Source organism: Kogia breviceps, chromosome 6, assembly GCF_026419965.1.
Source record: "Kogia breviceps isolate mKogBre1 chromosome 6, mKogBre1 haplotype 1, whole genome shotgun sequence".
NCBI lineage: Eukaryota > Metazoa > Chordata > Mammalia > Artiodactyla > Physeteridae > Kogia > Kogia breviceps.
Window position 1 is genome coordinate 58,340,661 of NC_081315.1, and position 23,086 is coordinate 58,363,746.

Consider the following 23,086-nt stretch of genomic DNA (forward strand, 5'->3'; position numbering starts at 1 on the left):
GTGCATCCTCCACTGTGAGCTTCTCAGAGCTCCTTCCTGTATCTGGAAGAGTGTCATTTATTTTTTGCCTCTGGGCTGAAAGTAAATTTTGAAGGGTTTTCTTGAGTGCTTGAAGCTGTCAAAATGGTTGAAGTTTTTAATGTCACTTAATGCATGTCTGAATCAGCCACCGCTAGAAGCTTATTTCCCCTGGACCAGTGCACCTGTAACCGAACCTGAGCTGCCTGGGAGGGGGATGGGTGTACTTAGGGACTCAGTGTGATTTTTGTGGAAAGAGCATAGCTCTGGAGTTGGTAGCTTCAGTTGTGTAGAAGCCAGGGACGGGGTGGGCACAGAGGGGTCGCCTTTTTCCATGTGTGTCAAGAAGAGAGGATGGGAGAGGGAGGGGTACCCAGGTGGCACTGTCATGGGTTATCAAATGTTTCCCTTCTGAAATTCCAGAATGAAGAGCTTCGAAACTTGTCTCTTTCTGGCCATGTTGGATTTGACAGTCTCCCCGACCAGCTGGTCAACAAGTCGACTTCTCAAGGATTCTGTTTCAACATCCTGTGTGTTGGTAAGTGACTCATCCCTTGCTGCTGAGCAAGGAATCTGACTCTTAGATGTTGGCAGGTGACGGCCAGAGAGGCACGTTTCAGGAAATAAGGGGAATGATATTTTTTACTCTTTCATTATCAGTAAAGCAGGGCAATAATACCCACTCATGTATGTCACACAAAGATCGAGACTTGTATTCAGGTAGAATGCTTTGTAGGCTTTGTGTTGTTACTCAAAATGTTATTTTTATTTGTGTCACATTGTCAGGCAGTGATCAGTTTAATATTGCTATTGAACCACTTATTTAAATTTTTTGTGGGGGGAGGGACTTAGACCCTAGCTAGACTATAGGAAGTTGAAAGAAGGACCTGAGATACACATACATAGTTAGATCATTCAAAAGCACTTTAAGAATTTGTTTCCAGGGTCTTTGACTATGTTGCAATAGTAATCTCCCACTGAAGTCTTTTTAAAGATATGCTGACTACAGTAAGTAAAATCTGAAACTACTTTAACCACTTTGATAAACTTAGAATATTTAAAATTTTTGCTTTTAGAGCAAAAGACAGTTTAAAATTCTATTTTATATTTGAAATACATTTTGTGCCTGAATTAATGAATTAACCTTCTGTCCTTAAATTGTAATCTGAAATTGACCTCAGTTTTTCCTGGTAGTTAAGTGGAAAAGGCCAAAGAGATACAACTTACATATTTGCATCCTCAGGATGTGTTATTCGTATCCTTTAGATGTATGCATTGACCTAGGCCTCTGGCCTTGGTATTTTTCTTCTTCTTGTTGTGGCTTCTCCCGTTGCGGAGCACAGGCTCCGGACGCGCAGGCTCAGCGGCCATGGCTCACAGGCGCAGCCGCTCCGTGGCATGTGGGATCTTCCCGGACCAGGGCATGAACCCGTGTCCCCTGCATCGGCAGGCGGACTCTCAACCACTGCATCACCAGGGAAGCCCCTAGCCATATCTTTCTTAAACTAAGACAAGGAAGGTAGGAAAGGAGATGGAGAAAGAGGGGAACATAGAAATAGAAATCTCCTGTTGGTTTGAAGCAGACATGTCCCTGGAACAGATGATGGCCTTTCCTTCACCCTCCCTGTCACTCCTGATGAAGGACCAGGCTAAACAGCAGTGAAGTGGCTCAGGCTGCATTGTTTTGTTGCCATGGTCCTCTGGGCACAGACTTCAAGACAAATTAAAGGGAGTTCTGTATGTAGCCGATTTGTCTAAGTAAAATGAAGTGACTTTAGAAAAGAAAGATGTGCATTCAATGTAAGTTAGTTGTTGGGGGGAGGGCCAGGTATTTTCCTTTCTGAAAATTCTTCGAGAGGAGCATATTGAACGTGGCCCCTGCATTGGGCATTCGCTAGTAGAAAGCCGCCACTGACTTGCACACCAGATGGCTCGCTGTCTGGCATTATGTCTCAAGCACTGGAGAGAGAATGACTGGAGAGAAACATGACCAGAGCTGCCAGTTCTCCTGCTTTCCCCTTTTCCCCTTGAAGCTGATTAAAATTCAGCAGGGGACCCCCTGGAATTGCCATTGCTCTCAGAGTGGCATAAATGAGTCATCTTTTCTCTTCTGCTAAATGCTCATTGCAGAGCAGGACAATTCTTCATTAGCATAGCAATTTGTTGGCAATTTGTTGATTTTCTATTGAAAAGTGTGCTAAATTGTAGGCCAGTTACTATTCTGGCTTCTCTTCTCCGTCTCCCCCAGCCCTGTCTTAAAAATCAGTTTCAAGAATCTGTGTGAGAGCTATGGCCCAGCCCCTGCAAGTAGGATAAAGCCTTCCAGTGGGACTGGGCTGGAAGGACATGGTTTGACTGGGTGTGTGGTGTGCAAGGGGGAGTGTTGGCTCGTTGGCTGACCCTTGTGTTACTAGCCCAGTTATGGTGCTAGTTGAAATTCCTCACAAGCCACATCCTTGCTGTGCTGTTGGATTTGTAAAGCAGCTGCTTATTCTGACTCTCCTGGGTGGGTGATAATCCCTATGATTCTTAGGTTTTTATTCTTGTTCCATTCTTAACCATGTTGAAAATTGTTTTTTCAAGTTATTTAAAATAATGCACATTTATGTTAAAAAATTATAAAATGTCCCCCCTTCTCTCCTACCCTCATTTCCATTCCACAGAGAAAACACTGTGGAATCCTAGGAACTTTCTAAACTTTTCTGTACTTGAAAATTATTTTCGGAGGCTGAAAACAACACCAGTTATCTCACAGTCTTGTAGAAGTTCCACGTGTGTCTCACCAGGCTAAAATCAAGGTATCTGCAAGGCTATGCTCCTTTCTGGAACCTCAAGGGGAGAAGATGTTTCCTTGCCTTTTCCATCTGCTGGAGGCTGCCCACATTCCTTGACTCTTGGACCCTTTCCTCCATTTTCAAAGCCAGCAATGTTGTATCTCTCTCTGACTGTTCTTGGGTTAAGAAAATTTCCACAGAGAATTGCAGAAATCTAGTTTAAAGTCAGTTAAGGCTCTTCTTCAACCCCCAAACACACTAAAAAGGTAATATATTGAATTGTGTAATTAAGAACAGCTGGCTCTAGGGATGCAGAGTGTTTGCAGGGCTCCGTTTCTGGTTTTCGAGCCTGCTTGCTGCCGCGTGGCTTCATGGTCGGGCTTCTTCTTCAAGGAGGTGGTACAGCCTCCAGCAGTGTTGCCAGCTGAGCAGCCCCAGAGGAGAGAGAGGCCATTCCTGACAAGGCCTTCTCAACAGTCATAGGATCTCTGATCAACCAGGCTGGGGTGATCTGCCCGCCCAGGGTGGGAGATGGAGATCGTCCACCCTGAAACATACAAGGGTCCCATAGGAGAGAAGACATGGACAGAAAGGAGAAAGGGCATGGGAGAGACACACACTGGACAGATATAAACAGGTCTCTTATGACTACATAAGTACTTTTTTGTTTTGGTGTAACATAAATGAGATCATGCCATTCTATTCTTGTGCATTGTCTCTTTTCACTCCACAGTAAGTCCTGCCTATCCTTCCATGCCCATATATCTAGCAGGTTCTTTTCCATGGCACTTTGGAGCTCTTCCGTTGGAGCCAACATTAGCCCTTTGGGAGATAGGAGTGTCAGCATCAAGGTAAACGTACATATCTTCAGAGGGTAGGACACATCAGATCCCTTCCCAAATCATTTACAGCAAAATATCTGTATAAGGAAACAACTTTCGCTGTCAATTAATGCTCTATTTTTAAAGTGAGAGTCTATGAAAAGCATTCTAGTTGATCAAAATATTTTGACAGCCACTTAGAGGAGTTGGTGTCGTATTTAACTCAAGAGTATCCATGGTCCTTTCTTTTCTCCTTGTCATCCTACTGTGCACTTCTGTTCTTTATGCACATGCATGGTGTTTATAGCATCATTATTTCCATGTGAAAAGTATGGAAGGGAGTTGAGGATTTTTTTTCAAAAGAGTTATGATCCCAGTAAGGAAGCTGATGATGTTTTTCAAAAAGGTCTTAGAATTGTAATTTTGTTTTGTGGCAAGAGCCTACAGGTTGCAAACAGAGAGGAAGCAAACCTGGACAGAAATGAACCCTGGCGTGCACCTAGTTTAGTTTTAGAGGCACTGAATTAAATGCTTTTAGAACCTATTTCTCTTGAGTCCTGGATAGAAATGTAATAAAGAGTGGGAGAGTAGTGTTCACTTAACTGGGAGAGAATTCTTGATGCTAAATCGGGTACCAGACACCCAAGAGTTCATAGTTCCCCTACTCTCCATCTTGCCTACAACACAGCAGTTTACCCACAAAACTGCACTTTGTTTTAAATAAAGCCATTCTTTCCCATGCTGTATTTCTCCAAAGAATCTAAATTAGTATTCAGCCTTTCTTCACAATTTTAAATTTATACATCTTTGTCATTCACTTTCCAAAATGACACCAGCTCTGTGAGAAACTCCAGCATCGATCCAGCTGTATGTTGGTTCTTTGTGCACCTACACAGATGAATAAAATACTGTGACATCCCTGCTTTTGAAGAGGAACCAGTTCAAAAGCAGGGTCAAAGTAAATTAATAACATATTTTGAAAATAGAATTTAAAAATAATAATTCCACTGTATGGTTTTGAGGGGAAGCCAGAAGAGGAATAGAAAACAGACAAATTTAAGATCATTTTAGCCAAGGCTATAGTGTCAGCATAAGCTGTAGAATTTTACAATCAGATCTTAAACATTTTTATCCCATCTTGCTTTTCTAGGAAAGGCTCTGAAGTGGTTTACAGGGTGAAATGAATGAGTTAATGAATAAAGATAAAATTAACCACGGGAAATAAAGTGAAGCCAAGGTTACGGTCAGAACTCAAAGCCATCAGAACTGCCTATAGCAGTTGATTCTCTCAGGAACGCATGTACCTCTCCGCCAGTGGTCAGAGCATGGAGGGACCCATTCATTCAACAGATATTTGTTAAACACATATTATGTGCCAAACACAAGTTAAAAGTTTAATGATGACAGACTTACAGTAGCTATAAAGTAAAAACAAAATAGTTGCTCCAGATGAAACACAGTTCACCGGGAAAAATCTCTCCTATGGATTTTCAGAAAAGACATATGGTGGCCGTCCCTCCATTTAAGCCTGGGTCCCTGAGCGTCCTCCACTCAGTGCCACTGAGCCAGGCAACGTCGAGGGTCACATGCTGGTCTTCCAAGGGGACTTGAAAGACCAGCATGCTTTGGCTAATACCACCAGCTAATACCGCGGCTGGTTGTATTAGCTAAAGCATGTTCCATCAAAGGCGATTCTATGAGGAGTTAAAACAACACAACGTAGCTCTCTGGCTTCATCCAACAATAAAATCCAGAACGTTTAGAGGAGGCAGACAGACCTTCATGCACAGCTATTTGAATAATTATAATAATTAAAATATAATATATCATTATGTATTAATATTAATAATTAATATATAAAATAAATATTAATGTATAATAATAATAATTTATTATTATTATTATTATTATTATTATAGCAGTTGATTCTTGGATAATAATTATCCAAGTAGCCAGTCTTGGCAGTCAGAGTAAAAATGCTGAATCATGGATCATTTGCTCAGTTTACAGTTAATTACCTTCTAATTCATAATACATTCCTCTGTGTGTTGTTTTGTTTTTGTTTTGTTTTTTTCTTTTTTAATAACGTGCAGCTTAGAGCTTGCGGTTTAAGTAAGCCCGAGAACAGAATGGAAGGGGCTAGCCCTCTTTCCACTGTGCGATGGGTGTTAACGCTCAGCAGCGCTGGCAGCAGCAGGAGAAACAGAAGCCCCAGACAGCGCTTCAGGCATAAATCTCTAATCATTCTAACAGCTCTTCAGGCAGGTGGATTTATAACAGAGTAAACAACAAACTCTGAAAAATCTACCAAAGTGGCAAACCTCAATATAAATGATCACCACAATCATTCTTCTTTTCAGTTAAATGGAAAGAAATGCCTGAAACTGAATGCCTGCTCTGTGCCAGGGATTCTGAAATGTTTCAGAGTTGCTGCCAGTCGTTAATTGTCTCAAAATATTGTAGTTGTTGGGTTTAAATTGGAACCTATGCCAGGTAGGCTTTTGGTTACTCAATTCAAATGAAGTCTTTGTGCTCTTGTGTGTCCTCAAAAATATAGAAAATGCCTTCTTTTCTGAGGCTAGAGATTGACCTCAACAACAAACGCATTGAAAAGCTCTCCTAGTTCTAGAATTCCTTTTATTCCAAAAGCTGTGATTTCTTAGTGAACTGCTTGTGGTGAATTGCACTGCTGCTAGAGTAGCTGTGTCTAATTAGGGCTCTTAAAAGCACAGAGCATAGGAAGGGAAAGCAAAGCACTCTGAAATTTAGAGGAACAGTGGTTTTTCCAACCCAGTTGATTAACCCGGTGCTGTAAGTAGGCCCTGGAATGCTAATTGTTCGTAATTTCCACCTTAATGCAAATAATAATTAAAATGACCTTGCCTTTAAAAACAAAACAAAACATGGTGTTCTTGATTCACATATGCTTAACTAATTCTCAGTTTAGTAAAATGTGATGGTAATTTCAGTCCTGTCCAGGTAACCTAGAATCCTTGCCATGTAAATGGAAGTCTTTATTGGTGTTTTTTAGGGAAAGAGATGAAAGTTAAGTGGGTCACTTTCAACTGATAGAACCTTTACCTTATAGGGGAAATTTTATAAGATAGTTCTGCTTTTGTGCCTTTGTCCCTGTTCTGAAAATAGGTAAATTCTGAAAAGAAGTTTGCTCTATTGAGAAAGATAGGTACTTGAAATGACTGGAGTACCTTCAGTGTAGAATTGCCTTCCAGATTCTTTGTACCTTACAAGTGAGAACCCTGTTTTGTTTCTGTATCCGTTACTTAGTAACTTTGTTTTGCTCAAAGTTATTTTGTTAAGTCACCAATGGTGGATATGAGCTTGTTGAGCATTTAGGGAACAGAGACCACTTTAGGTTACTTTTATTTATTTATTTATTTTTTGCGGTATGCGGGCCTCTCACTGTTGTGGCCTCTCCCGTTGCGGAGCACAGGCTCCAGACGCGCAGGCCTAGCGGCCATGGCTCATGGGCTTAGTTGCTCCGCGGCATGTGGGATCTTCCCGGACCAGGGCACGAACCCGTGTCTCCTGCATCGGCAGGCGGATTCTCAACCACTGCGCCACCAGGGAAGCCCAGGTTACTTTTATTGATGGGTCTTTTTTGGTAAGAATATGAAGGAAAGTAAGGAAGACAGGAGACAGTCTCAAGTGCTACACAGCTAGACTTCATGGAGATCTGGAATGACATTCAGGATATTACAGAAGTTCAAGAAGTGTCAGTTGCTGTGTTTCTTCACCATTTTATCCCCAGCACCTATGCTTGTCACATAGTAAATACTCAAGTATTATTAATGAATAAATTTCAGGTACTAGTGTCTACCATATCTATCTGCTCTCTTTCTCCTGTATGTCCAGGTAATGGTCTGTCAGCAACATATCTTCTATTTATTGACAGCCTTTGCTGCCTCATGGCATCTGATTTTTCGCTTCTCTCAGCATATCTTTTCTTTTTCATGCCATCGTGCTGTGTGCAGGTTCAAACTCCCAAAGAGAGAAGTTTGATTGGATAGACAGATCACTGTCCAGTATGGAGCATTCTCACAGCACTGGCGTCCATGGGTGCCTTTGGACAGGGGGCTAGCCCTGGGCCAGTTATCTGTGGTCATTAGCAAGGTCCATGTTATAAACTATGGTCTTGCTTGTGAGAGGAATGTGGTTATGGCAGACATTTAAAATATCATTCCCATAATAGTAAATCAGAGTCTGGCTGGTATTCAGGATATTCAGTCATGTTCCAGGTCAGATTCTAAGCTATGGGAGATCAGGCCAGTTCGTTGTTGTATTCCCAGAACTTGGTACTAAGCTGGAAAGGATACTGGCTGAAAGAAGACTGATGAAGGAGGAAATTCTTTGATCTTAGGGGTGTCCATGGGTAAAGTTAAAGAGTTAGGCAAATGTACTTGAACAACTTTTATCCTACAAGTGAATCATGGTAGTCAGTGGCAAACCACATAAGGCTTCTAGTTAGAGAAAGCTCATTACAGAAAGATTCCATTCGACTTCATGTTTGTACTGTGTTGGAAAGCAATGAGTAATACAGAACTTCTAATTAGTAAAGGTATTTTGTCTTCGGGAAAGTTGCCCTAAGGCTATAAATCTCAGAACTACACCCCCCCCCCCCCCCCCCCCCCGCATAGAATTGTCACCATCCTAAAAGTCATTATGGCAATTTTTCAGAAGAGAGGTACTGTTCCTAGGACCATCATGGGATTGGGATTTGTTGAAAGGGCTGCAGTATATTAGATATGTTTAAATTGAGCTGAAAATCTAATTGGGAAATTTTCCAGATTTTTTTTTTTTAAGGCATTCCTATGGATAATGTTTCTTGATTTCTACCATCACACACTCAACCACCACCCCCGACAAGGGTGGTTTCTTTCTCATTGACAACTATTTTTGACTCAAGAATTAGTATATATAGAGAAAATTTTTCTTGGTCTTATTTTGAAGATCAAGCTAAAGTTCTCCATGGCTCCACATTTGGGTCTTACCATTTGATTGGTGTAGTGGTGCTAGGTACCTGCCACTCTCCTTTGCATATATTAGGGGCTCAGTAAGACTTACTGACTTGAATTATCAATATGAATTAATAAGGCCATTGTTGCAGGTTATTTAACATCATTCAGTTTCATTGTCACAAACATCCGCTTGGAACTGGGAAATCTAACAAACGCTTGCCATCTGCTGAATAGGGAAATAAAAATGGAGATAACGGAGGATTCTCACAGATTCATAACCATACCTAAAATAAATTAGGCAGTCAGTTTTTTCTGTAACAGTAAAGTCAGGATGCTGTGTTGGTTGAGAGTAGGTGTTAGAACCACACAAACTTGGGTTAGAAGCCTGGCTCTGCCACTTAACAGTGTGACTTTAGTCAAGTTACTTAGACCTTATCTAAGCCTTTAATGCCCCATCTGTAAAAGGGAGGAAAGAGCAGTACTTATTCCATGGGGGTTAGCACTAGGGTTTAAATGAGATAGTGCATTGGAAGCTCTTACCACAGGGCCTGGTGCAAGGTAAGTGCTCAGCAACTGTAGCTGGGTTTGTTATGATTGCTGTTATTTGTCAAGAGTGTTGTTTTGAAAAATGTAATTCTTTTCCACAACAGTAGATGGTATCAAGTAATTCAATACAAATGAATCAGTCATTTGAATTTTCTTTGTAACAGAAACTCAGCGATATAGAATTATTATTATTATTATTATTTTTATGTGGTATGCGGGCCTCTCACTGTTGTGGCCTCTCCCGTTGCGGAGCACAGGCTCCGGACGCGCAGGCCCAGCGGCCATGGCTCACGGGCTTAGCTGCTCCACGGCATGTGGGATCTTCCCGGACCAGGGCACGAACCCGTGTCCCCTGCATCGTCAGGCGGACTCTCAACCACTGCGCCACCAGGGAAGCCCAGAATTTTTTTTAAAGTAATATAGTGTTACATGCCAACATTTAGGGAAGGAGGAGCTACAGTTTATGTCTTTGAAATGATCACAAACTGACCACAGGCAAGCTTATAGGTTCTGATTCTCTGCAGAGGTAAAGAAAAGCATCTTGATCTGTAAGTTCAAGATCTTTTCTACTGAACGGTTTTGGATATTCATTAAGGCGTTTCTCGGGAAGTATTCCATAGATCACACATGGAAAGAACTATCTTTTTGTGGTGGGATTTTTGGTGATACTGACTTCAGAAAATTTTACTATCATGTTGATGAAAAACTCCTGATGATGTGAACTGGTGCCTCAGAGGCATTGACATAGTCTTTGATTTCTCCCTTGTGGTCATGCAGGCGAGACGGGCATTGGCAAATCCACGTTAATGGACACTTTATTCAACACCAAATTTGAAAGTGACCCAGCTACTCACAATGAACCAGGTGTCCGGTTAAAAGCCAGAAGTTATGAGCTTCAGGAAAGCAATGTACGGCTGAAGCTAACCATCGTTGACACTGTGGGATTTGGAGACCAGATAAATAAGGATGACAGGTACATCTTGGGATTTTGTGGGGATGTAAATGAGTGAGAAGGTAACAGGATCCATCCCGGGTAAATGCAAAGACTAAATGTTCGCTAGTTATGGGGCTTGGTCTCCTATCACCTAGAAGATAAGACATTCTTGTCCTCTGATAAATTTTCTTAGAATGTTCTTGAGGTCAGAATCAGCTAGTGTAATTGATTCCAGCTAGGCTAAGGAGAAAAGGGATTTGTTAGAAGGCATAAGCTACCTTATGGCATTTTTCCAGGAGAGTCATGGAACCAGGCTTGGGCACTTTCCCACCTGGAAAAGCAGTCTAGAGAAACACGTACAGTTAGTGGAACCCCTGCCACAAACTACCTTATATAGTTTGGTACCTGTGACACTGGGGAGAGGTCTCTAGAACCTCCACCCAGTCTGTCTCAGAGAGCCAAATGCCTTTATCATTGCTTGCAAGAAGAACCCCTTTCCCTGTGTGGGCCTCTGCCTTGTGTGGCTCCCTTCCTGCTTCCAGGTCTTGTGTGGCTGCATCCGCCTGGTAGAAAGTAGACCAGATCCAGAACACTAGCTGCAAGAGAGTCTGGGAAGTGTGGTTTCTGGCTTTTGTTGTTGTTGCTGTTTTAACTCTGCAAAAAAAAAAAAGCAGGGGGTGTGGGGCATTAAAAAGTAAAAGGAGTTTGGAATGAGCATCTGCCACGCTCTCCTAGTCTCTGTGGCAGATTGGGATATTTGACTGAATCCCCAAATTCCTACAGATCTGAATGAAAACTTGGAGTCAACGTGATTTTCCCAAGAAGCCAGAGCCCAGGACTTAGTAGAACCGGGTTGTGATCTGGATTCTGCCCATGAGCAGCTATGGGACCTTGGCAATTTATCTCACTCTAAGGGAATGATGCTGGATACTCTCGGGTCTCTTCCGGTGGGATCTGCATATAGTCTCTTCTTAGGTGGGGTCTAAGGAAGGGCACTGGGGAAGGCTAAGCCTGGAGGGAGGGGTGTGGTAATAATACACAGCTGATACACTGGTATCAGCTCCTAAAACCCCAAAGTGAAGAAAGCATGTTTCTGAAAGATCAGTTGGAAGGATCGTCGCTGATTTCCAGCCAGCGCAGGATCTTAATATTGATGCTAGCACTGTGGCATGAGCGAGTACTGTGTGTCCTTTGTGCTTTGTCTGGGTCTTCCTGTAGGCTGCTCATAGTTGGGTGGCCTGCTGGGTGCAGAATGGCCACATTGAGTCTGAATATTGAGTGTGGTTTCAGTGGAGCCTAGTGAGGAATTCAGATCGCTCTCTATCCAGCAAGGGTTTGTTAGGCTAATTTGATAATATATATAACAAACTTCTTTGTCAGTGTAGAAGAAGGACATGTTTAAGCTGCTTAAGAAATAAAATGTCTTTTCAGAATTGGGGTCCTGTAGTTTGTATGTAGACAGAAGCTGTTAGCTATGTCAGTCTCATGTATTCATTCACTAAAACTGGTTTACATAAACTTGATGATCTAGTTATAAAATAATATAGTGAGGTTTTACCTTTGTTTTTAAATTTTTTTTGAGGTGAAGCAAACAGTCATTTTATTGACTCGAAGTTCTTTTTACATCTTATCTCAGGCTATTTGCTTTAGTAGTTTAGCACCCATCAGTTAGTAGAGAAGGCTGTCCGCATCCAGAGGTTTTACTTTTATAAAACACACATAGTCATTTTATAAAGCCAAGCAAGTTTGGCTCTTTTCTCTGAGTTGCTGTGTGCCCTTATTTTTTTTTTTTTTTTTGCGGTATGCGGGCCTCTCACTGTTGTGGCCTCTCCCGTTGCGGAGCACAGGCTCCGGACGCGCAGGCTCAGCGGCCATGGCTCACGGGCTTAGTTGCTCCGCGGCATGTGGGATCTTCCCGGACCAGGGCACGAACCCGTGTCTCCTGCATCGGCAGGCGGATTCTCAACCACTGCGCCACCAGGGAAGCCCTGTGTGCCCTTATTTGAGGGAAGCTGTTAAGCCTTAAACCTTGGTGTTAATCTCAAGATCACCCATCCTATTCACTAATCTTGACTTTAAATGTCTTATGATTGTTTTATTTTACTTTTTTTTAACTTCTATTTTTTAAAATTTTAATTTTGTATTTTTAAATTTATTTTTGGCTGCGTTGGGTCTTTGTTGCTGCACGTGGGCTTTCTCTAGTTGCAGTGAGCAGGGGCTACTCTTCGTTGCGGTGTGCAGGCTTCTCATTGCGGTGGCTTCTCTTGTTGCGGAGCATGGGCTCTAGGTGCGCAGGCTTCAGTAGTTGTGGCACATGGGCTCAGTAGTTGTGGCTCATGAGCTCTAGAGAGCAGGCTCAGTAGTTGTGGCGCATGGGCTTAGTTGCTCCGCAGCATATGGGATCTTCCCAGACCAGGGCTCGAACCCATGTCCCCTGCATTGGCAGGCGGATTCTTTTCTTTTTTTTTTCTTTAACATCTTTATTGGAGTATAACTGCTTTACAATGATGTGTTAGTTTCTGCTTTATAACAAAGTGAAGAAGCTGTACATATACATATATCCCCATATCTCCTCCCTCCTACATCTCCCCCCTGCCCTCCCCATCCCATGCCTCAAGGTGGTCACAGAGCACTGAGCTGATCTCCCTGTGCTATGTGGCTGCTTCCCACTAGCTATCTACCACACTTGGCAGTGTACACATGTCCGTGCCACTCTCTCACTTCGTCCCAGCTTATCCTTCCCCCTCCCCGTGTCCTCAAGCCCATTTTCTACATCTGCATCTTTATTCCTGTCCTGCCCCTAGGTTCTTCAGAACCATTTTTTTTTGTGTTAGATTCCATATATATGTGTTAGCATACAGTATTTGTTTTTCTCTTTTTCTGACTTACTTCACTCTGTATGAGAGACTCTAGGTCCATCCACCTCACTACAAATAACTCAAATTCGTTTCTTCTTATGGCTGGGTAATATTCCATCGTATATCTGTGGCAGGCGGATTCTTAACCACTGTGCCACTAGGGAAGTCCGTTATGATTGTTTTTAAATACTTAAGTTCATTCTCAAAAAACGTTTGAGAAAGTTAAACTGTCCCAGGCCCAAACATAATTCCAGAAGGAGGCTTCCAGAGACATTTTTGTGCAGTGACAGCTTAATGGGAATAAGACACCAAATCATTAAGTTACAATTATGTTTGCTTAGGGCTCAGAAACTTCATTAGTACCAGGTTTTTTTGTTTGTTTGTTTGTTTGCTTCATTTTCCTCAAAACTATCTGTGATAGAAATATGAGCGCGTAGTAACAGCAGAGAAATATTTAACTCATGCTCTAGCTGAGCACGGAGCTCTATTTTATGTATAGGGCAATTTAAATGCTGTTCAGTAAGCGTTGGCCTGTAATACAGGAGCAGTTGTTAGACATAGTAAGAAAGATTTCATTTTGCATCTGTCAAAATGGACTATCTGTACATTGTGTTGGAGTGGAGGAAAGCTAAGCACAGCTGAGCAGTTGCTCTTAATTTATGACCTCAATGCCAGGGAATGATGGAGAGGTTCTTGCCTGAAGGCTGTCTGTAATGCCCACTGAAACAGATAAAGAGAAAACCCTGACGACAGGCAAAAGTGCACGCCGGTCCTCATGTGGTCACGGAGCCCCTGTCCGAGCAAGACGGGTCTCCATCTCTGACCTGCGCAGGTCTCTCCCTGGGGTTGGGGAGTGCCACGCTTGTGCACTCCCTGATGGGAAGACATCAGCTGCACCTTTTCAGGATGTATTCCTGCAGGAATGAGAACCGTCTTCCTGCATTTTGCTGCTAAGTTTCCATGAGCTGTTCCAGCTCAGAGACATAGCCTCAGCACTGCCGTTGCATTTTTACTTCCCCCCAAATGGGGACTTTCCCTCAGTCTGGTGGGTTTTCACTCACCAGCCCTGAACAGCAGGTGGCCAGTGCAACGCTGATCCACACATTTGCAGCTGGAGGCCTCTTTCAGAAATTATCTGACTCATTTGGGTCAAATAATAGTTTCCAAGGAGACTTAGAAGAGAGGAAGTGTGATATTAACCTAACCTACATACCAAGTATTTTTTTTTTTTCTTCTGAAATTTCTTGACAGCTGTTGCATAACCTCTTTAAGTGGCATTTAGAACTCTGTGCCCCAGAATGATAGTTGACACTGTTGGCTATAAACCCAAATGTCTGTTCTTAAAAAAAAAAAAATAGTCATTTGGATAGGGTCTGCTTCCATCAAAAAATTGGAAGTGGGATATGCATTTTTGTATCTATATGTAAACATATGGAAGGGGATGTGCTGTTTCTCTAAACCCATGATTATTTTTACTACTTTGAGGATTAGGCAAGCTTTTCTGCCATCTATGCAAGACTTCAAGAATGTCCCAGTTTGTTTATGTAGGCTTCGGACATGTCAGCATTCCTGCATCATTATCTGCCTGCTAGAAGGAGGCAGGAAGAGAGATCTGGTAAGGTTTCCTGTTTTGTTTAATAGCACGATTAACTCTTCGTGGTCTAAGGGCCTCCTTGTTTTGCTGTCTGTACTCTTCAGTAAAGAAGGAAAGAGGTCTGGAGAAGAAGAGAAACCAAATTTTGCTGTAGTGCTGGAAATAAAAGAATTTGTTGGCCTCACATTTGGGAGGTGGTAGATAGAATGTCAATGGCAAATTACAAACTATAATGATAATCAGTCCTAAAAAAGCATGGATAATTGAAATCCATTGAGAGAATCCTCGAACTCACCAAATCTTTATCAGAGTTATAAAATGGTAATGGAATGGACTGTTTGGTCTTCAAATTCTGTCTTAATTAACACTTTCTGGTAGATGTAGTTGAAGGATAAGGAAAATTAACTTTGGCTAATAGATAGCAAGATGGTAGGTATCTGGTCACATATGAAATGGAGAGTCAGTCCCCGAACAGTGGCATTAGCTATTTTGCAGGTGGGTAGCTTGCGTCGATAGAAAACATTGCATAAAATATTTTTTCCCCATCAGTGTTAGGGTCAACCTCTGTCAATTTTTTGTGTTTTTTTAATGGCTGGAGATTTATGGGCGAAAAAAAATAAGTGGTAGATAAAAAGGAATATCCCATGCCTTAAAAAGAAATTATGTGAAAATGTAAGGACTTGATTTGATCTGCCCTATCCCCCCTTCTTCCCCCACCTTGCCCTTTCCTCTGCTCGATATGGCTAAAATCCATAGAAGTTTGAATTGGCAGAACAGAATATAAATAGGTATCCTTGCTGTAAGAATGGAAACTAGCAAAAGGCAAAATAGGGATGAAGTTTCCTTATTTTTATGACTCGGAGTGTAGATAACATATGGACAGGAGTAGGAGAGAGGGCAGAGAGTTTGTTCAAAGGATGTGAAGGGGAGTACAAAGCCACTAGGCTGACTCATGCATCGGGAAGAAACTGTTTCATTAACATAATTAAATCTTGAACACAAGGCATAGTGATTATGGTAAATTGTTCTCCTGAAATACATTTATTTGTTTATAATGATATAGAGGGTAAAATGGATGGGATTTTATGCTTGGCTGTGTGTAGGAGGTAGGAGAGGAGGCCTCTGGTGAACCCTGGGGTTCTGACACGGCCAGTGGTCTGGATGCGGGTGCAATTTGCTGACCTGAGGAATACGGGGGAGTGTGGGTTTTGGGGACAAGATGAAGAATTTGATTTTGGACATATTTAGAAGAGCAAGTGGAAATATCTGGTAAGCAGGTGGATGGATTGGTCTGAAACTTGGGTGAAAGATCTGGTTAAGTGAAACACAAGAATAAATGTGATTTTCCAAGGAAACCACATACAGGGAGAAGAGGGAGATTGAAAAGATTGGCCCAAACTCCTTAACAGGGCATGGCAGAAGGAAACCAGAGGAGAACAAAAGATGTCTTTGGATTTACCAAATCCAGGGCAGAAAGCATGCCTCATTGGAAAAGGAGAGGTGCTATGCCTCCCATAATCTTGGAGGATCAGAATCAAAACCAAATGCAAACTGTTGGTGGGAATGTAAATTGATACAGCCACTATGGAGAACAGTATGGAGGTTCCTTAAAAAACTACAAATAGAACTACCATACGACCCAGCAATCCCACTTCTGGGCATATACCCTGAGAAAACCATAATTCAAAAAGAGTCATGCACCACAATGTTCATTGCAGCTCTATTTACAATAGCCAGGACATGGAAGCAGCCTAAGTGTCCATTGACAGATGAATAGAGAAGATGTGGCACATATATACAATGGAATATTACACAGTCATAAAAAGAAACAAAATTGAGTTGTTTGTAGTGAGGTGGATGGACCTAGAGTCTGTCATACAGAGTGAAGTACGTCAGAAAGAGAAAAACAAATACTGTATGCTAACACATATATATGGAATCTTAAAAAAAAAATGGTTCTGAAGAACCTAGGGACAGGACAGGAATAATGACTCAAACGTAGAGCATGGACTTGAGGACATGGGGAAGGGGAAGGGGAAGCTGGGACTAAGTGAGAGAGTGGCATGGACATATATACACTACCAAATGTAAAATAAGATAGCTAGTGGGAAGCAACCGCATAGCACGGGGAGATCAGCTTGGTGCTTTTTTTTTTTTTTTAACATCTTTATTGGAGTATAACTGTTTTACAATGGTGTGTTAGTTTCTGCTTTACAACAAAGTGAATCAGTTATACATATACATATGTTCCCATACCTCTTCCCTCTTGCGTCACCCTCCCTCCCACCCTCCCTATCCCACCCCTCTAGGTGGTCACAAAGCACTGAGCTGATCTCCCTGTGCTATGCGGCTGCTTCCCACTAGCTATTTATTTTACGTTTGGTAGTGTATATATGTCCATGCCACTCTCTCACTTCATCACAACTTACCCTTCCACCTCCTCATATCCTCAAGTCCATGCTCTAGTAGGTCTGTGTTTTATTCCCGTCCTACCCCTAGTCTCTTCATGACATTTTTTTTTCTTAGATTCCATATATATGTGTTAGCATACAGTATTTGTTTTTCTCCTTCTGACTTACTTCACTCTGTATGGCAGACTCCAGGTCTATCCACCTCATTACAAATAACTCAGTTTCATTTCTTTTTATGGCTGAGTAATAGTCCATTGTATATATGTGCCACATCTTCTTTATCCATTCATCTGTTGATGGACACTTAGGTTGCTTCCATGTCTTGGCTATTGTAAGTAGAGCTGCAATGAACATTTGGTACATGACTCTTTTTGAATTATGGCTTTCTCAGGGTATATGCCCAGTAGTGGGATTGTGAGGTCGTATGGTAGTTCTATTTGTAGTTTTTTAAGGAACCTCCATACTGTTCTCCATAGTGGCTCTATCAATTTACATTCCCACCAGCAGTGCAAGAGTGTTCCCTTTTCTCCACACCCTCTCCAGCCAGCTTGGTGCTTTTTGACCACCTAGAGGGGTGGGATAGGGAGGGTGAGAGGGAGATGCAAGAGGGAGGGGATATGGCGATATATGTATATGTATAGCTGATTCACTTTGTTATACAGCAGAAACTAATACACCATTGTAAAGCAATTATACTCCAGTAAAGATGTTAAAAAAAACAAATGCAGAAAGGAAATGAATAGAAAGAAGCAGCATACTTGGGCCACTCTTGTGGGGAGGTGCTAAGAAGCTGCAAATCAGGAACTGGGGAGGCAGGAAGGAGCACCTGCTGGGAGCTGGTTTCCTCTCCTTGGGGCTAAGAGGGTGTAGGAGGACCTTGATTCCCCCAGTCACATGCCTCAGTGTCAGGAGACTGAAAGATCAGGCCCTGGACTGACAGGGCATGGGTGGGCCTCACTGGAGTGGCCTGGTCCACTGCCCTACAGGGCATGAGTCAGTAGCAGAACAGTTACCGTGGAAAGTGGGTCAGTGTAAAGTTCCTTTTTTTTTTTCCCTGTCTTTTTGAAAAGTCAGGCTTTTCTCTCATTTGTTCTTTATTATATTGCTATGAAATTGTTATATCTCACAGTTCTATGGGCTAATTCTTTACATATATTAACTCACTTAATTTGTCACATTAGCTGTCTGATATGGGTAATATCTTTGTCCTTGATATTACCTGTGAGGAAATTGAAACACAGAGAGGTTTAGTAACTTGCCCAAAGCCACACAGCTAGTTAATTATGGATTTGGAGTTTGGTCTTAGGTGGTCTGGCTTGAGTCCATGCTTTTTTTTTTTTTTTTTTTTTTTGCGGTATGCGGCCTCTCCCATTGCGGAGCGCAGGCTCGGCGGCCATGGCTCACGGGCCCAGCCGCTCCGTGGCATGTAGGATCTTCCCGCACCGGGGCACGAACCCGTGTCCCCTGCATCGGCAGGCAGACTCTCAACCACTGCGCCACCAGGGAAGCCCCTTGAGTCCATGCTTTTAACCCCCATTTTATGTAACTATCCTATCATAATAATGGCTATTGATATTGTTATATAATTCCTGCCTCTATTTTAAAATTGGAAAATGGAGGAGAATCTTATTACTTGCTCATCCTTTCTATTGGAATTCATTGGGATTTCTACTGTCAAGTTTAGAATTTTATTTAGGCACATTCTACTTTTTCTTTAAACCTCTAGAGATTTCGTCTGCTCAAATTGAAGCAATGGATTATGATAAATCACCAAGGGAAAATATAAGAAAACTTTTTTCTGTTTTCAGTTTTGGTCATACATTTTTGTTTGTTAATTTTATTTTGTTTGTTTTTTCTTTTAGGGCATCTGCTGTCATCCTCATTATAAAAGATTTATAGTTCTCTTTCAGGGATTTCAGTTTAATTTATGGATCCGAGAGTTGACTGTTGAGGGGTTTTTATTTTTCTTAATGCCTAAACTATTCCTCAGCAAGGTAGTAAGTTTGGGGAAGAATTAACCCATTTTATTCCTAATCGGCCCATGTCATTGCTGCTGACACTTACTTCTGAGCAGTCCCCTTGGAGACCTGGAAGAGTTCATGGCTTTTCCACAGTGACCTAATATACTGTTTAATCCCTGGAGAACATATGGTTTATTGAATATGTCTTCCCAATATGCTATTTAGTGATTGTGTTTTTGGTCAGTTAATAGAGTCATGTGTAATTATTCAAAACAGATTTGAATTATGATTTGGTGAGAAGAGAGGGTTACAAAGTTTACCTTCAAATCATAAAATTTGAGAGTTGGGAAGAATCTTGATCATAATAGACCAGGCAGTTCAGTTTATAGAGGAGGTTGTGGCACGCACAGGGCTTTATGAGAGTACGGAGAGGCCCTCGTCCCCGGGGCATGGGGGCACGGGAGCAGGGAGGGGCTGCCAGCAGGAGGAGGTGCTGCATCCTGAAACTGCAGAGCAGTTTCATCGTGTGTACCGATGCCAGTCAGCTGGGAGAGGCTGTCAGAATCACTTTATTGGGACAGATTTTGAGGCTCAGTTTTGGCCCAGCAAGAAAGAATGCCACAGTCTCAGCAATACCTTCATGGGTGCCATGGGGGAAGTGACAGTGTGTCTCACATATTTCCAGTTGCTGTTTTAAAGGCTGAATGTTAGCCAGGGGAATAATAGGAAGAAGACCATTCCAGGTTGAGGTGTGGGGGGATGGGATGGCTAGCATGAGGAAAGGCACAGAGGCAGACGAGAGCTTGACATGTGGGACAGAAAGGACAAGTCCCGGAGGGAGTTGGAGAGAGCGCCTGGGGTGGTGTTCAGGGGCCAGATAGCTAAAGGTCTGGGCTGCCAAGGTATGGAACTTGGGCCTTAGCTCTTAGGGAAGAAGGAACCACTGAAGACTTTCCTGGAGGACTGTACAAAGAGGTTTGAGACTAGCAACATGCTGATTTGAAAATGTGTTTTAAAAAACCTTCTTCTGCATCCTAGCTATAAGCCGATTGTGGAATATATCGATGCCCAGTTTGAGGCCTACTTGCAAGAGGAATTGAAGATCAAACGTTCTCTCTTCAACTACCACGACACCAGGATCCACGCATGCCTCTACTTCATTGCCCCCACTGGACATTCGCTGAAGTCCTTGGACCTGGTCACCATGAAGAAGCTGGACAGTAAGGTACTCACTGCTGCTCTGGGTACTGTCCACTCTCCTGTAAGATTGCTTTTATCCGGGGGCCCCAATTTACCTCTGCTTTCAGTGTAATTTGGTGTTTTCTTTTAAAGACCATGTTTTAGGGCTTCCCTGGTGGCGCAGTGGTTGAGAATCCGCCTGCCAATGCAGGGGACACGGGTTCGTGCCCTGGTCCGGGAAGATCCCACATGCCGCGGAGCAGCTAAGCCCGTGAGCCATGGCCGCTGGGCCTGTGCGTCCGGAGCCTGTGCTCCGCAACGGGAGAGGCCACAACAGTGAGAGGCCCGCATACCGCAAAAAAAAAAAAAAAAAAAAAAAGACCATGTTTTAGAGCAGTTTTAGGTTCACAGCAAAATTAAGAGGAAGGTGCAGAGATTTTCCACATACTCGCTGCCCCATGACATGCATAGCCCCACTCCCACCCCACTGCCAATATTCCCATCAGATGGTGCGTTTATTACAACTGGAGAACCTACGGTGACACATCACTGTCACCCCAGGTCCATAGTTTACATGAGGGTGCACTCTTGGTGTTGTACATCCTGTGCACGTAGACACATTTATAATGACATGTATTCATCACTAGAGTATCATACAGAGTAATTTCACTGCCCTAAAAGGCTTCTGTGCTGCACCTGTTTATCCCTCCCTACTTCCTTAACCCTGTATTTGTTTTTTCTGGTTTACGGAACCATAGGGTTTTTGTTTGTTTGTTTGTTTTTGGTTTTTGGTTTTTTTTAAATTTTGCGGTACACGGGCCTCTCACTACTGTGGCCTCTCCCGTTGCGGAGCACAGGCTCCGGACGCGCAGGCTCAGCGGCCATGGCTCACGGGCCCAGCCGCTCCGCGGCATGTGGGATCTTCCCGGACCGGGGCACGAACCCGTGTCCCCTGCCTCGGCAGGCAGACTCTCAACCACTGCACCACCAGGGAAGCCCGAACCATAGGGTTTTGAAAAAAATGGTTCAAAACCTCTCTGGATATTAGGACAAAACAAAACAAACAAAACCATGTAGCTTATTACAAAGTATTTTTAGTTCTTAAATTAGCACTAGTGTATGCTCTGTTGAGGGTTGGGGAATTATACAGTGGAGACACCTAAAGGGTCATAGGAAGGGTTAAATTTAGGGAGATTGAACTATAATTTCATGCTTTGTTTATTTTCTTAAAAACTTTCTTTAAAATCTCTCTTTGAAAGGTTTTTACAGGCTTGGCTTTAATTTGAAGTTTAACATGCAAAAAAAAAAAGTGTTTTTTTTTTTAAATCTTTGTGATAAGGATGGTCCAACTTCTTAGATTTTGAAACTGAGCTGTACCATGTGTTCCAAAGAAGTAGAGTCTCAGATCAAGTCTGACCCCTAATCTTTGCACATTTATAACCTTTCTCCTTCACAATATTTGGAGGAAGGAACTGGTGAGTTTGACAACATTTGATGATCTACTTTATGATTAATTTCATTTTCCATTTTGAAATAAATGGAAGACAATACATTCTGAAATAAAGAAGCAGCAAGTGGCAACAAGGACACCCACAAAATTGAGCTATAGGATTTCCTCTTAGATTCTAACCTCCTTTTGAGTTCAATACAAAGTCTTACCTTTAGAGGGCTTTGTTGGGTGTTATTTTCTGTCCAAACAACACTGTTTAAAAGATGCTTTTGCTCTGGAGGGACAGAATATTGAGAGAATGCTGAGATGATCAACCTGTCCCCAAGGCCTCTGCCTGTACCAGCCCAAAAAGGGCCTGCGGGCTGACAAGAAGCCAGGCACCCGGGGCCCCCAGCCTGCGAAGATGCACTGCTTTACAGAAACATATTCTGCCAGCCAGAAAGGAGTGCTGCAGCTAGAGCACTCGTGGGAGAATAAATGGAAAGCCTTCCTCATCACATTTACTTTTTTTTTTTTTTTTTTTTTCGGTACGCGGGCCTCTCACTGTTGTGGCCTCTCCCGTTGCGGAGCACAGGCTCCGGACGCGCAGGCTCAGCAGCCATGGCTCACGGGCCCAGCCGCTCCACGGCATGTGGGATCTTCCCGGACCGGGTCACGAACCTGTGTCCCCTGCATTGGCAGGCGGATTCTCAACCACTGCGCCGCCAGGGAAGCCCCCTCATCACGTTTGATTCAGCTTCAGTGAACCCATCGATGGTGGCTCACTCGGCAGGGAGGTCTGCTTCCTACGCTGTCTGGTCCTTCAGAGCAGGGCTGGGAAGCAGACAGAGGGAGGTGGCTTCCTCACTGAGGCTGAGCTTGCAGATGACCCCAGGGTGATATCCAACAACAGGATTATGCTTCCATTTAAAAAGGGAGGGCTTCCCTGGTGGCGCAGTGGTTGAGAGTCCGCCTGCCGATGCAGGGAACACGGGTTTGTGCCCCAGTCCGGGAAGATCCCACATGCCACGGAGCGGCTGGGCCCGTGAGCCATGGCCGCTGAGCCTGCGCGTCCGGAGCCTGTGCTCCGCAACGGGAGAGGTCACAACAGTGAGAGGCCCCACGTACCGGGGGGGGAAGGGAAAGAAAATAAGGCAAAACAAACAGCTAATCAAAACAAAATAAAACAATCACTACAAAGCTGGTTAAACTGCTTTCAAAGAACTATTATAATTGTAGAGCTGGAGTGCTAGGGAGTATCTGGAAATGGTATTGTCAAAAGTTTGTTGATACAAGTAAAGTGAAGAGTTAAGGCAAACCTATGACAATTTCAGACAAGATTTCCAAGCACCTGCCACTGAGGAAGAAGAGATTTTAAATCTAAATTTGCTTGGTTCTTCTATCTACTCTAATCAAATTGGCCAAGAAAATATGAACCTCTGCCATTTTGTCCATGTTGATATTAACCCAATACTAAGTGTGCACAAAAGTTAGCCAGTACAAACCATAGGGAGGGGTTTGTTCCCCACGTCCTGATCCACGCATTCTCCCACCCTCAATGATGTCTGTCTCACTGAGGCGACTT

The 23,086-nt window shown here is 42.9% G+C and overlaps 1 protein-coding gene across 15 annotated transcripts in view; it reads left to right on the top strand.

The window, feature by feature from the left end:
• Positions 1-23,086, top strand: part of SEPTIN11 (septin 11) — a 96,681-nt gene that overhangs the window by 43,852 nt on the left and 29,743 nt on the right. For all 15 annotated transcript variants that reach the window (XR_010841027.1, XR_010841029.1, XR_010841028.1 and 12 more), the window contains exons 2-4: positions 442-556; positions 9,913-10,108; positions 19,932-20,118. Coding sequence is in view for 12 of the 15 variants with exons in the window: in XM_059066935.2 (XP_058922918.1) it covers positions 442-556; positions 9,913-10,108; positions 19,932-20,118 (498 nt within the window). In the remaining 3 variants the exon portion in view is untranslated. The remainder of the gene's footprint in view (positions 1-441; positions 557-9,912; positions 10,109-19,931; positions 20,119-23,086) is intronic.